Source organism: Penicillium argentinense, assembly GCF_028826775.1.
Source record: "Penicillium argentinense strain IBT 30761 chromosome Unknown utg000005l_segment0_segment0, whole genome shotgun sequence".
NCBI lineage: Eukaryota > Fungi > Ascomycota > Eurotiomycetes > Eurotiales > Aspergillaceae > Penicillium > Penicillium argentinense.
This window is the reverse complement of record NW_026622664.1, coordinates 6,266,613-6,281,416: the sequence shown is the minus strand read 5'-3', so window position 1 is coordinate 6,281,416 and position 14,804 is coordinate 6,266,613. Positions and strand designations below refer to the sequence as shown.

At 45.8% G+C, this 14,804-nt stretch overlaps 4 protein-coding genes across 4 annotated transcripts; 2 read left to right on the top strand and 2 right to left on the bottom strand.

The window, feature by feature from the left end:
- Positions 1 to 217: 217 nt before the first annotated feature.
- N7532_007143 (uncharacterized protein) lies at positions 218 to 1,408 on the bottom strand (the record flags this gene model as incomplete). The annotated part of the gene is made up of 1 exon (XM_056619636.1): positions 218 to 1,408. One exon carries the CDS (start codon positions 1,406 to 1,408, stop codon positions 218 to 220), a length of 1,191 nt encoding a protein of 396 aa, XP_056475795.1.
- Positions 1,409 to 3,112: 1,704 nt separating this feature from the next.
- Positions 3,113 to 3,702, top strand: N7532_007142 (YjgF-like protein; the record flags this gene model as incomplete). The annotated part of the gene is made up of 4 exons (XM_056619635.1): positions 3,113 to 3,277; positions 3,329 to 3,391; positions 3,426 to 3,557; positions 3,628 to 3,702. The coding sequence occupies 4 exons, from the start codon at positions 3,113 to 3,115 to the stop codon at positions 3,700 to 3,702; spliced, it is 435 nt and encodes a 144-aa protein (XP_056475794.1).
- A 1,976-nt stretch (positions 3,703 to 5,678) lies between these two features.
- Positions 5,679 to 7,165, bottom strand: N7532_007141 (uncharacterized protein; the record flags this gene model as incomplete). The annotated part of the gene is made up of 2 exons (XM_056619634.1): positions 5,679 to 6,306; positions 6,360 to 7,165. 2 exons carry the CDS (start codon positions 7,163 to 7,165, stop codon positions 5,679 to 5,681), a joined length of 1,434 nt encoding a protein of 477 aa, XP_056475793.1.
- A 4,169-nt stretch (positions 7,166 to 11,334) lies between these two features.
- On the top strand, positions 11,335 to 13,554 carry N7532_007140 (fungal specific transcription factor domain-containing protein; the record flags this gene model as incomplete). The annotated part of the gene is made up of 4 exons (XM_056619633.1): positions 11,335 to 11,414; positions 11,648 to 12,296; positions 12,788 to 12,862; positions 12,910 to 13,554. 4 exons carry the CDS (start codon positions 11,335 to 11,337, stop codon positions 13,552 to 13,554), a joined length of 1,449 nt encoding a protein of 482 aa, XP_056475792.1.
- Between the last annotated feature and the right edge of the window lie 1,250 nt (positions 13,555 to 14,804).

The following is a 14,804-nucleotide window of genomic DNA, read 5'->3' as shown; positions in this document are numbered from 1 at the left end:
GATAAGTCTGCACCTCTGGTCTATCTGAAAATCGAAACGTTTTTTATCCAGCAATCCTTTCAATCAAATTATTTTTCTTCATCGGGTCAGTTGATTTAATATGCTCTACAGCGGCTGATCTGACTAGATCCACGCCTAATGAGGTAGCTACTCACGAGGTTATACTGCAAGACTCTATTCATCTTATTCCTATCCTAGAGAGAGATTTCTCCTAATTTTATGACTTTTCAGGGATCTCAGTTACCCACTCATGCTGAGCACGTCCGTACATCATGTCTCCCAGCCACCCCTTGATCTTTCCGGTGATTTCTGCGGGGCGACCATCAGGACCAGTTGGGATATTGATGTCCTTTCCACGGTGGTGGATCTGTGAAATAGGAGTAATAAACCACTTCGAATCGTCAGCATCAAGTATCATCCCGCTGGAGGTGTCAAAACTTACAGCTGTACCAGCAGCAAAAGATTCAATCAGTCGATTCTCAGCAGCCGCTTCTTGCAGGTCCTCAATTGTGAACTTCCGCTCGGTGACCTCAATCTCGTCCTTCAAGCGCTCTCTTGCCAATTCAATACAACTTCGGCGAGTAACTCCATCCAAGATCAGCTGGTCATCTAACGGAGCAGTCATAAGCTCTTTCTTCCCGTCCTTGCGCTTCCATAGAACAAAGAAGTTGCTACCCCCGGCCTCAGTGCAAAATCCCTCTGTGCCATACAACCAAAGGATTTGGTGATATCCCTGACGTATAGCTTCTTGATTGGCCAAGACTGACGGGCCGTAGTTGGCTCCAACTTTGGCGTAGCCGAATCCTCCAACCCATGACCGGACCATATCATCCGGCGAAGTCAGCAAGCGTTTCCCGCCCACTGGGGTATCAACACGAGGCGTGTAACCAATGATGATATACAGCAAAGCTTCTCTTGGTGTTGTCACACCAAGCTGTGAGTCTGTGCCGATCATTGTCGGTCGCACGTACAAAAAATCGCCGGCGCGGTCTTGAGGGAGCCATTTTGAGCCCTCGACCGACACGAGTTTGTGAATGAGCTTTTCCAGCTCATCTGGGTCGAATTGAGGCAGAGAGATACGCCCAGCAGACATCAGAAACCGACGAGTATTGCGATCAGTACGAAACATCCGGAGCTTTCCATCTTCTCCCCGGTAAGCTTTCAGGCCCTCAAAGCATTCGTAGGCGTAATGTAGGCATGATGCGCTTGGCAGGAGGCCCAAGGGGCCGAAAGGCTTCAATTCAGGCGCAGACCAACCAGCGCCAGCCTTCCAAGAGGCAGTAATCATGTGGTCCGTGCATATAGTTTCACTGCCATTGCGGAGAGCAGCTTTGCTTGGAACCTCTTGAGGGTTGCTGGTGTATGTGCAAGTCAATTTGGACGCGTCGAGGGGCTGTTGGTCGGCCATGTTGGGCGTAGACACAAAATGAAAGGAATTGACTGGACGAAGGCAGTTGTAAAATTACAGTTCCGGATAGCAGTATATATATTATAAGAAGGTTCGACACTCGAGGTCCGATATTCAGTGTCTTTCTTCGTGTCCGAGCGCCTTTCGAACGGACACGGGGAGGGAAGACACGCCCTGCCAAGTCTGGTTTGTGGCCCCGGTAAAAAATCCATTATGCCGGCGCCACACATGAACCGAACCGGACGGTTATCATCGGATTACGAAACCAGTCATATATCTCAGTATGCTTCCCGAGGTCGTTAGAAGGTAGTAAGTGTCACTGATGTTCAGAGCCAAAGGCAATCGCACCGCGTCTCCTCCTCCCGACAATATTCAATATTAGGTAATTCTTGTTGGCTTTCTTGAGTAACTCGGAATTTGATGTCGTCTATCTTTAGTGGCTCAAATTGCAGCCACAAAGGGAGCAGCCATCGGTACCAACTTAGGACAACAACCTTTGAAGCAAAATGTAATATTTTATGCTTGGTGCTAGCTCATCAAGATCCAACAGTATTGGGCAGCCAATTAAGTCCAGCCAGTTATCTAACCCCTTCCCAAGATTCCGCCTATCTTCTCTTTCATTTTTGTAGTATTAGTTCAATCAGACATCATCGGTCACTGATTTTATATTTTTTTATCATGGGTGGGGTTGGGGGGGGGGTCTTCGGGGTTAGAGCATCAGTGGACTTCCCATCTCTGAAGCGATATCCTAGGCTGATATTGTCGGGATATATTCTCCTGTCAGAACAAACTGGCTGTGACCCACTGCTAGCGACCGATGGATAATATCCCTTGCTTGGTGTACGCATTCTTGCGCTGGGCTGTGGCCTCGGTGTTGTGACCGCCGAAGGCCGGCGTGCGGGATCTAGGGGTGTTTTTCCAACTAGACACACATCAACATCTATCAACATCTATCAACATCTATCAATTGACTTTTGCTTTGGAGCATACACTCTGTCCACTTAACTGTGTACACAGTACCAAGCTGGTGATACCAACAGATATCTTATTTCCAAAGCCAAAGGTATCAAATCGTCTAGCCAAGTAATCTTGGGAATATCAATTATGTCGCAATCGTGACAGTCATTCGTCTGGATGTTTGGCTGGCCTTGCGACTCTGGTAGTCATCGGCAAATACCTGATCGATATTATTCTGGATCTTTCACCAAATCTTTTACTTTGTATTTTACACCGTACCAACAACAAGCCTCGGTCTACAATACGAAGCAGGCTCAGTAGGACTCGCATTTGGCTGTTGGAACCCGAATGATAATTAATTTTCACTGTTATCGAAATTCAGGTGACTGCAGAGGAAGAGGAAGAGGAAGAGAAAACTGGTGGTCAAATCACCAGACACATGTCAATCACAGTTACGAGATCTAGAAGCTTTGCTAACTCACCCATTCAATGAAAATTCCCACCCAAATATGTGTGGTCGGACAACAGAACCTGTAGGGTCATCCTTCCGACCACGGCATCCGGAGTCCAGACAAAAGCGCCGAGTACCGATTATAGGGCCATGGGGACTCGGGGTTATCTCATCGACACCGGTTGATAAGGATAGAGTTCCCTTTCTTATTTTCCTTTATTTTCTTGATGAACTTTACCTGAACACCCTGCTTTTTGAAAGATTTCTCTTTTTCAAGAGCGTGTATCATTTTTACCATGGCAGCCCAAGCTAAACAAGTTATTCTAACGAGCAAGGCACCCGCGCCCAAGCCATTTCTGTCTCAGGCTGTGACTCTGAATGGCCTGGTTTATACATCAGGAGCAGTTGGCATAGATCCTGCGACGGAGAAAGTAATCTCCGGAACAACTGGCGATCGAACCGTAAGTTGTTAGGCTTTTATATGACGAGAACCTCTCGCTAAAACATAGCAGGAACAATGTCTCGAGAATCTTTCTAATATATTAGAAGCTGCGGGTAGCTCCATAGAAAAAGCTGTAAGTTCGATATAACCGTTTTATAACTACCAAGCGAAACAGAACAAAATCTCACGCATCTAAATTGGAAATGAAGCTCAAGGTCACTATTTTCATCGATGATATGGCCAAATATGCTTCTATGAATGAAGGCTATCTGAAGGCTTTTAACAAGGGAGCCATGCCGGTATAAACTTATCAATTTCAAATCTGGCAGTCATTCTAGTTTGCTAACTGAACCGATTACCGCTGGTTAGGTCCGGATCTGTGTTGCTGTCAAACAGCTACCTCTCGGCACTGATGTTGAAATTGAAATTATCGCGCACCAGTAGTCTTAAGAGAAGGCATATAATGACAAATGATCTCAGGTTCCATATTTTATCCACATTGAGGGCCTGGTCAGGTCACATTGTGACTCTATGCTTGCCCCACGCGCATGACATAATTCAGTTTCCATAATTCACAATTATGAGGCACAGGCTTCACTGATTTACCTAACTGATATAAATGTAGACGATAGACCTGTAAATAACCTGGTTCACCTTCTTGCCTCGATCGTTCATGAATTTGATATTGTTGAGATCTAAGGTTTTCCTAGAGGCTTTGATACTAGAAGAAGCGAATCAGTCTAATTTTATTTTTCATTCTTTTACAGCAATTGTTATTATGTTGGTGCGGTTTAAATTCAGCAAAATACTGACGTTGGAGGGCGAAATAAAATCGATACCAACATCGAATCTGCAAGGGATGGCACTATACGAATATGTAGAGTAAATGGGCCGCCCTGTTCAATTGGCTAATCAGATGCCTCGGATAATGGGTTTCCTGCCATCGTTAGTTACACAGTAGTAAGATCATATGGAAACAGCAGATGCTTTCATAGCAAGAGATAAATCTAATGAGTACTACTCTGCCACTGATAGTACAGGGATTATCGATATATACACAAATGGCTCTATTTTAGTGCCCCAGTATATGCTTGAGTTCTTCCAAGCCCCTGAATGGAAAGATGAAGATTTTGCAAGTGGATACAATGTAGCTCTGGTGACTACCTGCACAGATCGAATCTATGATAATTGCTCGCAAATCCAAGCGCCCTCTCACTCATTGCATTTTCAAGTGGTTGATCTACTACTTGATGGTAGGAGGGCCCAGCCTGCAGTGTCACTTTCGGGGCTAAGTCATTTTTTATCGAATTCAATTTAATCTAATTCATCCCTTGAATCATTTATTTGGTAGCTCCTAAATCCAACCCTCCATAATCGCCTGGAGAGATCATAAGAAGTAATTTCCAGTACTTGAGGTAATCACACAAGATGCGCTTTCTGTTCCAGATACTAGCGCGTAGAGAATTTATTTAATTCTGCGTAGGAAACTATAGAAGTAGTGAAGAAGTGAGGATTAAACAGGTAATACATGATTATGGCGCGTATATGTAGGTGCTAACATGTCGGATCATGACACTGAGGTAGGAGGGTCTATTAAAAGCTTTGCGGATAAGGATCCTCCATTGCCGAAGCAATATGTTATTCAGCGTGCTTCGGGGAGAGCCTGAATACCTTCAATACGCTTGCATGGATAAAGTACTATCTTAATCGATAGTTTTACTTAAATATCCGCTATCTTGCACCTGCTTCAGTGTCAATTTTATTATTTTATAAGGTGATCCTTTGATCGTCAATACTACAGTATTACAGCCAATATCACGCTAAATAAAATTAGCCTTAGAAGAAGCCCTAGCTTTGGGTCAAATGGGCCAAATGGGCCGGCCTGTTGGCCATGTACAGGTCTAATCCTATGGCTACGGAACCTGTTTATTTACTCTTCTTCAAGTGCTAAACAATTTGCATGCTGGTACTACTTAAATTATTCAATTCAGTTGTAGTCCTTAACAAATAGAGGCTGTGCTTTCCAGCCTGAAAATATCCTCAGTCGATCTGGCCAAGTATCAGTGTTCTCACTGATGTCTGAAATTGCTCTGTTCGTTGCATATCTACGAATTCGGATAATTAGTTGTAGAGAAGGAGTACACGAGCGGGCGGTTGCTGGTAGTAAAGATAAGAATTAAAGTAGATGTTCCAAGATTGGCGATGATGCAGGTGTGAGCATTTCCCTTTGTTTTCCCACTGGTGAAGACTCTATATTGCTATATTTTAAGTAGATTACAGGACTGGAGAGCTAAGTAAGTAGCTTTTGCTGGAGCAAATCTACGCATGATTTCTGATTAAAGTGAATCCGCTCTGCTATAATCCAAACCTAGTGGGCTAAACTAATTTCACATGTATCTTCTGTCCACACGACTCAATTCTTAATTGTTTCGCATAAGCTCACACAAGTTCAATCCAAGGATTTTCCCGACTTCTTCAAGACTCTTCATTTGCACAGCAGAGTACCATGTATCCAGATCCGAAATCTTTGTACCCATGGCTTTCTCTAGGCCCGTCGAGTCTGCCACCGAATGGCTCACGTCAAGTGAACACTTTGACGCACATTTTGACACATTGTCTGTCTGTAAGTTTGACTGGAAAATTCCTGCTGCGGAGAAAGGGAGGAAATCCTCGTATGTGATGGGCACAGCATCCACGATGTTCATGGAAATTAACTGTTCCAGAATAGGCCCATCTTTCAGATCCAACGATGACATAGTGGCAACTCGTTTTACGTGGAACTCGCAGTATATCAGATTCTGTTGCCTAAGGTCCTTCCAAGTATCGGGAAAGTCTTTGAAAACTTTGGTGGTAATAGCATTAGCTTCGGAGACTGTGACCCCCGCGGATTGCCTTTTGGATTCCTGGAGTAATCTGTCATAAAGCTCTCGGCCTTTTGGAGTGACCGCGGCACCACGTTCTTCGATCTCCCCAAAACGCGCCTTGTGACTGGCCTGAATCATGAGCTCCTGAGACCCAGACAAATCCGTGCCCTGGTTCTCGTTCTGCCTAAATCGAACGGCCTCTTCTAGAGCAAGAAAACTGGTTTGTCGCAAGAGGACTGGGCATTCACGAGCGGGGGGCCTTCAATATCATCTTTGACAGCCATGCCAGCTTTGTTCATACGCAAATGAACTGCTGAAATGTCGAGAGTTCGAGGAGTGAGGTGGTTGATGTGTGCACTTTTAAAGGATGCAATATCCGCTAGAATTGGATGTTCGGCCTTCAGGATCTGATATTGATCAAAAGTAGCCGCAGCGACAGACTGCCACCTAAAAGTGGTTAAAGCCTCTTGAATAAAGGTTTCCGCTTGCTCTTCCTTGAGCCTCCCACCCTGCTTTTCTGCCACATCGAGGAGATTCAACAAGAAAGTGCTGAATATGTTACGCTTCTCAAGCAACTCCAATGATAGCTGACGGGCTTCTTCCGAAGCTAGTAACTCAGGACGCAATAGAGTAGTGAACACTCGAAAAGGGTTTGTGTCGAGGCTTGAGACTCTCAAAGGGCGAAAGCAGGTTGCATGCATCGGTAGTCCCGCGATTGAAAGATCATAGTATCCGATTGGATGCATACCCAGAACTTCAAATATCCGTTTAATTGTTCGGAGTTCATAAGGGGTACCCAGGCGGATGGCACCATGTCGTTCTTGAGTAAGGCGCTCGATGTTGGCCTTGATGCCAGTAGCGTCAATTGATTGAGATTTTGCGTTGGTGGCATTCAGCACGCTCTGATTGGTTTCGCGCACGATCTCAATCAAGTCACCGTAAAGTGGTACCTCACTGCGGTACATACTGGACATGGCCGCTGCAAACCGAGTGCGCAAGCCATCCTTATCGGCGTACGTCGAAGCAGCTGTAGTTGAAACCATAACCGAAAAATGCGCCTTGAGGACTTGAAACTCCGATGAATGCTCTGGGTTATTTGCACAGGTTCGACTGAAGCCGGCCCTTTCAATAAATATCTACGCCCGGGGACATAACTTACTTTTCCTCTGCAGAACCATTCTATTTCTAGATTAATATGTATGTGCGCCCATTTCAATGAATTAAGGAATCTGATTGGCGGGACCATCGACGGCAGGTGGCCAAATTCGCCGACGGCTGCGGACAAATTGTGCCGAGAGTGTCCTTGAAAGGATTCCGACCGGAGGTTTGGCTTTATGACCGTAATGGATCACCTGATCATGGACGGAAGTTAATTTGGCCATTTGTTCGAATGAATCATGGTCAAATGATCTATGGACAGAGAATGCAATTAGCCACACCGGACTTTGGACACTTGATCCATCCAGAAGGTCATCGAAGACAGCAAACAATTTATTTGGAAGTCACTGTCTACGCAGGCGGTATGGGTGAGGGATAAAAAGGTGTGTCTTTTCTGCAACTACTCGTTTAGAAATAGAACCTAGCAAGAAAATATGTGAGCCATTAATTAAAAACATTACTAGAGCCCGTTGATCCTAAGTTTGGAATAAACAGCGAGTTCATGGAGATAAAATATGACCATGTGATAGCACACGCCGCATCCTGCTGCTGTTTTGTTTTGCTTTCCTGTCAGTTCCTTGCCCCCTATTTCTCTCCAGGGCTATACTACGTATCTTAGTAAACCATATCTTTGAGCTCAAGCATTTCCATTTTCGTTTCCTCGGAAGTCTGCTTTCTACCACATTTGAATGACCGAATTCCGCGGACCAGGCTACGAATAATCGGAATCAATATTGGTGTTGTTCCCCATAACTTTGTATATCTTTTCATGATACCGAAATTTTCAATCCGAAATTGAACTTTTGAGGAACCTTGGGGTCGCCAATTGTCGTATGGGTGTGAGTTTTCGCGCGTGATTGCCAACCTACGCAGCGAGGCGTTGAGTACGTGAATAATTCGTGGCTCTCAAAAAATGTGGTATATATACTCTGAGGATGGTTCATAAAACTTTGACGACATTTGGCATCGATTTCCAGAAGTGTCTGATATCATTGCGCATGAATTGCGAGGATGTGGAGAGACTACATAACCACCAATGATCGGACCGCCATTCAGCGTTGAAGATTTTCGCCGAAATTCATTGAGGCCCTCAAAAAAGAATTAAAGGAAGTGCCCTACTATATCAGGCATTGTCCCAAAGCAGCAGCATAGTCTGGATGGGCACTTTTGAGCACAATCGGATTAGGCATGGCCAACCACAAAGTCAGTAGTAGACCTCGCCAAGCGCGGGTTTGGGTTAGGTTTTCGATTTCTTTACCTGCCCACGGGTAACCCACCGCGATTTTGGCCGTGTTGATTGATAAGTGATACTTCGGTGTTCATGTTATTGAGGGGAGTTGATTGTGTGTTGTGTGTAAGATACAAGTAGGCTAGTAGACAGGTATATATTGTAGTGGGGAGACCCCCCCCCCTACTACATGGGTGCCATCCAGACTATGTGACATAGCCGGCAGTATACAGTGGCCGGATAGCTAGTTCTAGAATGCACCTTCTTACACCTCCCCGACCTGACCCCTACATTTGGGATTCTCACTATTTCCTGATTGCTACGCGTGTGTTTGTGGTGGTTTTTCTGCTGAATCGACCCGCACGTCTCAGCGCGTGCTGCCATCGAGCGTTCCCCTCTTCAATATGTATGCACGTGATCCCAGCCCCCATGATTATCTCAGTAACCGGGATATTCAACACAGCCCACGGGTTTTGGCGAGGCCTAGTCAGTAGTGCAGGCGTGGGTGAATCGGAATCTGATTACGAGGTGCGTCATGTTTAAATAATTTTTGCTAAGTGTTAGGGAACTTTTGAACGTTATACCGATCTGCTTTTACCTAAATTTGCATAGTACCGGCTAGTTTGCTTGAAATGAAGTCTTTCCTTCCCTACCATTCGTCGCGTAAAATAAGGCCCACACTGCTCTCCCTCCCTCTAGTTTGTTGTTGGAAGGCGGCAGAGATAGTCATTTTATGGTTGCGAATAAGAAGGTGCAAATCAAGTATCAAGTTAAGACAAACCCTTCTCAGTCCGATTTAGAAGGGAAACTAAGTAAGAACAATCTGACTTGTTTACCAAGGGGATTTACCCATAAAGTAATTCCCGCCCGAGTGGCCCACCCGGCCAGGTGGCCCACTACGCGCTAAGATGCGCCCGTATGACCATCTTCCTTCTTCAAACACTCACCATGCCTCCAAAACGTGCTCAATCCTCGCAAAAGTCTATTGAGCAGGAGGGCAGGATCCTCCTAGCTATTAAAGACGTTCAAAATGGCTCTGCCGACTCTATACGCGATATCGCAGAGCGATTTCGTATACCTCGTACGGTCCTTCGCCGTCGAATCGTTGGCCAGCAATTTCGCGGGGATACACGCTCCAGCGGCCATAAATTGTCCCAAACAGAAGAGGCTTCGCTTGTGCAGTGGATATATATAATTTTGACGAGACTGGGTTCGCTATGGGACTAATAGCTACTGCTAAAATAGTTACACGCGCTGACTTCTATGGCCGCCGCGCACTATTACAACCGGGAAATCGTGAATGGGTAACAGGTATCGAGTCAATTAGCGCGTGTGGCTATAGTCTACCGCCCTGCGTCATCTTCAAAGCCAAAAATTTTATACAACGGTGGTTTGATGACCTTCCATCCGATTGGCGCTTCGAAGTTAGTCAAAACGGCTGGACTACAGATGAGATAGGCCTTCGATGGCTTCAAAAACTATTCATACCAGCTACTACCACGCGTACGCGTGGCAAATATCGCTTATTGATTCTTGACGGCCATGGCAGCCATCTTACGCCTCAATTCGACCAAGTCTGCAGTGAAAACAACATTATTCCACTTTGCATGCCTCCTCATTCATCCCATCTCCTACAATCGCTTGATATTGGGTGTTTTGCAGTGCTAAAGCGCGCATACGGTCGCATCATAGAGAATCAAGCGCGTATAGGATATAACCAAATCGACAAGCTAGATTTTCTAGCTGCATATCCTCATGCGCGCGCGGACGCCTATAAGCCAGCGATTATTCAAAACAGCTTCGCCGCAGCAGGTCTAGTGCCTATCAACGCAGAGCGAGTGCTTGAAGAGCTAAATATATCATCATACGCCTTCACCACCTAGCAGCCGGCCTAGCAGCAGATCTAGCGTTTTCAGCCCGAAAACACCAAAGACCACCAAACAGCTTCAGAAACAGGCATCTTCGACCAAGGCCCGCCTCAAACAACGATCAAGAAGCCCTCAAAGCCCGCTAAAATCCGAGCTTGAACAGGTGTTCAAAGGCTATGCAGGATCTCTTCATAGGGAAATACTTCAAAGGGAGGAAAACGCTACCCTTCGCGCTGCGCTTGAGAAAAAAAGCAAAAAATCTGCTAAGTCCAGACGCCAGATACCAGACGAAGGCGGATTAACCATTCAAGAGGTTCAGGCGTTAGCTGAGGAGCGAGAAACACCGGCGGAGGCTATACAGCACACTGAGCCTACAGAGGCTTTTAAGACTCTGCAGGCCGCGCAGAGGGCCCCGCCGAGGTGTAGTGGGTGTAGGGAGATAGGCCATAATATAAATCAGTGTAAAAATAGCTATATTTAAATTTACACCAGCGTTTTGGTGGTCAAAATCTGCTTCGAAATTATTATAGTGAGCGTGGTGGGCCACACCGCCGGGTGGGCCACTCGGGCGAGAATTATGTTAACTAACTAACTAGTTATGGCATTTGCCAGTATTACCAATACATCTGGTTGCCCTAGTTAGTACCACGATGGAGCATGTGTGTTAGGGAGATGTGTGTTGTTATTGGTCCTCTAAGCTAGAATGGAGTATATGACCCCCTGATGGTGGTCACGTGGATCCCGGACTATAGTTGATCCACGCCGGAGGAAGATCCTCGGATGCAGCACGCTGGCAATGTGGAATAGATCACGTGCAGACCCACCGTGAATTTTGCCCGACAATAGTTTTAAGGGGAATTACTTTTCCGACTCCGCCTTTTCCCCGCATCAACTTGCAGGTGCTTCGATTGTACATCCGTAACGTCCCGTGCGAGCTGTTAAGAACCCTAGGCCTGCAATGGGCATGTCTACAGAAGGGGAAATATTGTCTGGAAACATGGGTCAAGCATCCCAGTTGATCCGGGCGAAACCAGTAGCGTTCGTCCCGAGTCGTCGCTGTCGCTGTCATCGTGTCGCTGAACCCGTTTTCCAGTTGTCGAAAATGCCACGCAAGAAAAGTTAGGTGTCCGGGTGGTCAGCCTTGCCTGAATTGCGTTCAGTTGGACTGCGAAACCGATTGCACGTACCCAAAACGTGATCGGCAAATCAAAGTTAGCCAGAGGTCAGTTTTCTCGCACTATAATTCAAACTTGCACTAACTAAGCCACTAGTTATGTTGAGGGTTTAGTGCGTGAGATTGAGCAATTGAAAGCTCTCAATCAACGACCTCCCCCTGAACAGACTGCTCAAACAAACAATCCTGTGATCGACTTTGATCAAGACCTTGAAACTACCGATGAGCCCTCCCAGAACCCCCTATTGGATGAGAAACCATGGTTTCTTCCTATCAACTCTTCAAAGGTTCCCATTCTCATAGGAGAAGTTGCTGATACCGTATTTGCGACCCGCTTCCGCCAACTTATCACAGGCAAAACTCTGAGTCATATCCCTCGTATCGCATATCCTGGCCATGATCAGATCTTAGAGCTTGCGAAGATCGAAATTCCTCCACCTGGAGCCTCCCACGCTCGATTTATTCTTCGAGTTGCTGTGAAATTCTTAGAGGGTTCATTTCATATCATTCGCAAGAGCCTGGTCTCTGATCTGTTAGACCAATTTCTCCACGCACCCCAATCACTTGATTCACTTTCGACATGCAAGATTTTTGCACTTTTTGCGCTGGGAGAACTACACTCTAACCGTTTCCAGAATCAGGAAACGCAGGTAGCGGGCCTTGCGTATTATAGTCATGCTAGTCGAGCTCATGGCCTGCTTGAAGAACGACCGTGTGTTGACTCAATCGAGGTTTCATTGATACTGGTAAGTTTACTGTTTCAAAGCCATTGATGGACTTCCTAACCATCTCGAAGTGTTTATATGCTCTTTGTATCAATAGACGCCATTCAGCTTACTTTTTGGCAAGCTCCGCCGTTCGCCGTGGCATCGTTATGGGGCTACATTTTGACTTTCCCAATACCCATATGAATGACCCTGAGCTCAAAGAGCACCTCAAACGTGTTTGGTGGGCGTCATATGTGTTAGATCATTTGTGTGCATCTATCAGCAGCCAACTGGTGTCGATCTCGGACAATGATATATTTGTCAATCTCTCATTAAGTCCAAATGTCGCAGGGCAACGGCAGAGTGATTTTCCACATACGGACTGGATTATTGCAAGGGTTCATCTAGCAAGGCTCACGAGGAGAACGATAGATTCAGTCTACGGTCGTAGGCAACAAAAAGAATCGTTTTTGCAACGGGTGCAATATTCACTTCGGGACCTAAAGCAATGGCTAAATGACCTTCCAAAGGAAATCCAGATGGACGCAGAATCGTCACATTTGAAACCACAGCCGATTAGGTCTCTGCACCTCACTTTCAATCAGGTACATCAATGAGGTCTCCAATATTGGAATCATTCTAACCTATTCAGTCTGTTATCCTTGCGACCCGGCCAGTTTTACTTCACAAACTGCAAATGCATAAAGAGTCAAATGGGAATGCGCCAGCAAGCGCAGATCAAACGATCTCAAGCAATGTTCAAACTCTAGCAGAAGCATGCATTCGATGCGCTCGGCACTCATATTGTACCATTGTCGAATCTTGGATTGAAGGAAACTTCGGAACATTTGACTATTTCAATACCCAGCACCTCTTTTCTGCAGCTACCGTTCTGGCCATTTCTTGCCTCATTGGTGGCCCTGGTAGTTCCAAAGATCATGAGGATTTTGAATTCGCCGGTGAACTTCTCAAAAAGCTGCGGGACTCTGGAAGTTTTGCTGCCATGGAATTTTGTCGTCACTTTGAAGAGCTCAAGACGGATATTCGCTCGTTCTGGTCCGGCTTACCAGGTACAGAAGCGCAAAGCTTTGAACCCAACATCACAGGCAACAGTGCCCACCCGAATCAACTGGAGCCTTTCCTGCAGCCAGAACCTTTGATGACATCAGGCATGGCATTGGCAGAGCCTTCTGTTGAAGCATTTCTTCAAAGCGAGCAGAGCTTGACTCAGCTTGATGTCTTTTGGGATCATACTGGACGGGCAGGACTCTACTGGCCCGTAGGCGATCTGGTTTGAATGACTCAAAGTTGCATTTTACAACAGACCCAAGATAAGTTGTTTCCGAAATCCTTATGGTATTTATGTTTGCTGACAACAAATACGCCTTCTAGTTTAACACCGCTCTAGCGAATTTCGAAAGTCGAAAGCCCAGAGGGCCTCTGCGCAGACGAGCCTTTTCGTCATTACGATGTCAGATGAAGGGACCCATGGAAAAGGCCCATCCATTCTAAGTGATGCCTCCACATTCCTCATTAGTATTCTGAGAATTTAGGGATGGTATTATTGAAAGGTGTGGAGGTTGACAGGCCAGAAATATGCTAGAGCGACAAATTGAAATTGCGAATGGTTCAAAGTCCGGGCTGTGACTTGCATCAAGCGCATTCGGAATTTCTCTGATAGCTTTTCATGTGCTGGTCGCAAAATCCCTTTTCTCTTCTACCCTGGTGACGAAAAAGAACTGTCGTGCATTGCTGGCATGTACATGCTACTGCCTACACCGGCTACCAAGCATTGTTTGATTCATGCCAAAAGCTTATTCGCCCCTGCTTGAAAACACTGGCTTTTCTTATGATAGTCCAATGCAGCTTTGTATAGACAACACATGTATGATAAAATTGCGAAAGCTATAAGAAAGCTCTCACAATAACAAGGTTTCAATACCAACCAGCAATCTCATAGCCTTGAATTCCATTCCACCACCGAATCACATTCATCAAACCCCCCCCCCAGCGATGGGCCACGGACGAAACAGGCGATTAAATTCCCTGGGCGTAGAGCGAGATACTTCATAAGGAACTCGAGCGCTGCGGACCGTGGAGCGCTCGCTCACACCTTCATAAGAGAATTCCAGCGAGATCATATCTTCAACACATAAATTTACAAACAGGAAGAACTGTCAGGATTAGGAGTTTATATTCTGGCAAATACTGAACTTGTCCAATAGAATCGGATAGATTTGAACGAATGTCTTACGATCGGTTACGCGATCTCAGAGGTCTATATAATAGAACTATGGTGTGTTATGACGAACGAGGGTAATTTGAAATCGACCTTTGCTCTCACGCTTATTATTTCATCTGCCTCTATGCACATGTTTCTTGTCAATGAGCTAGCCACGCTTAACCGATCCGAAATGCGACAAAAGATAATCGCACGATTTCAGAATCGTCGCCCCGGGCACGAGGAAATTCATTGGTCAGTCGGGATGTATGCGAAAAAGCCAATCACGGCATTGGTGGCCCTATACCGAGAGCGTCAGCCATTGG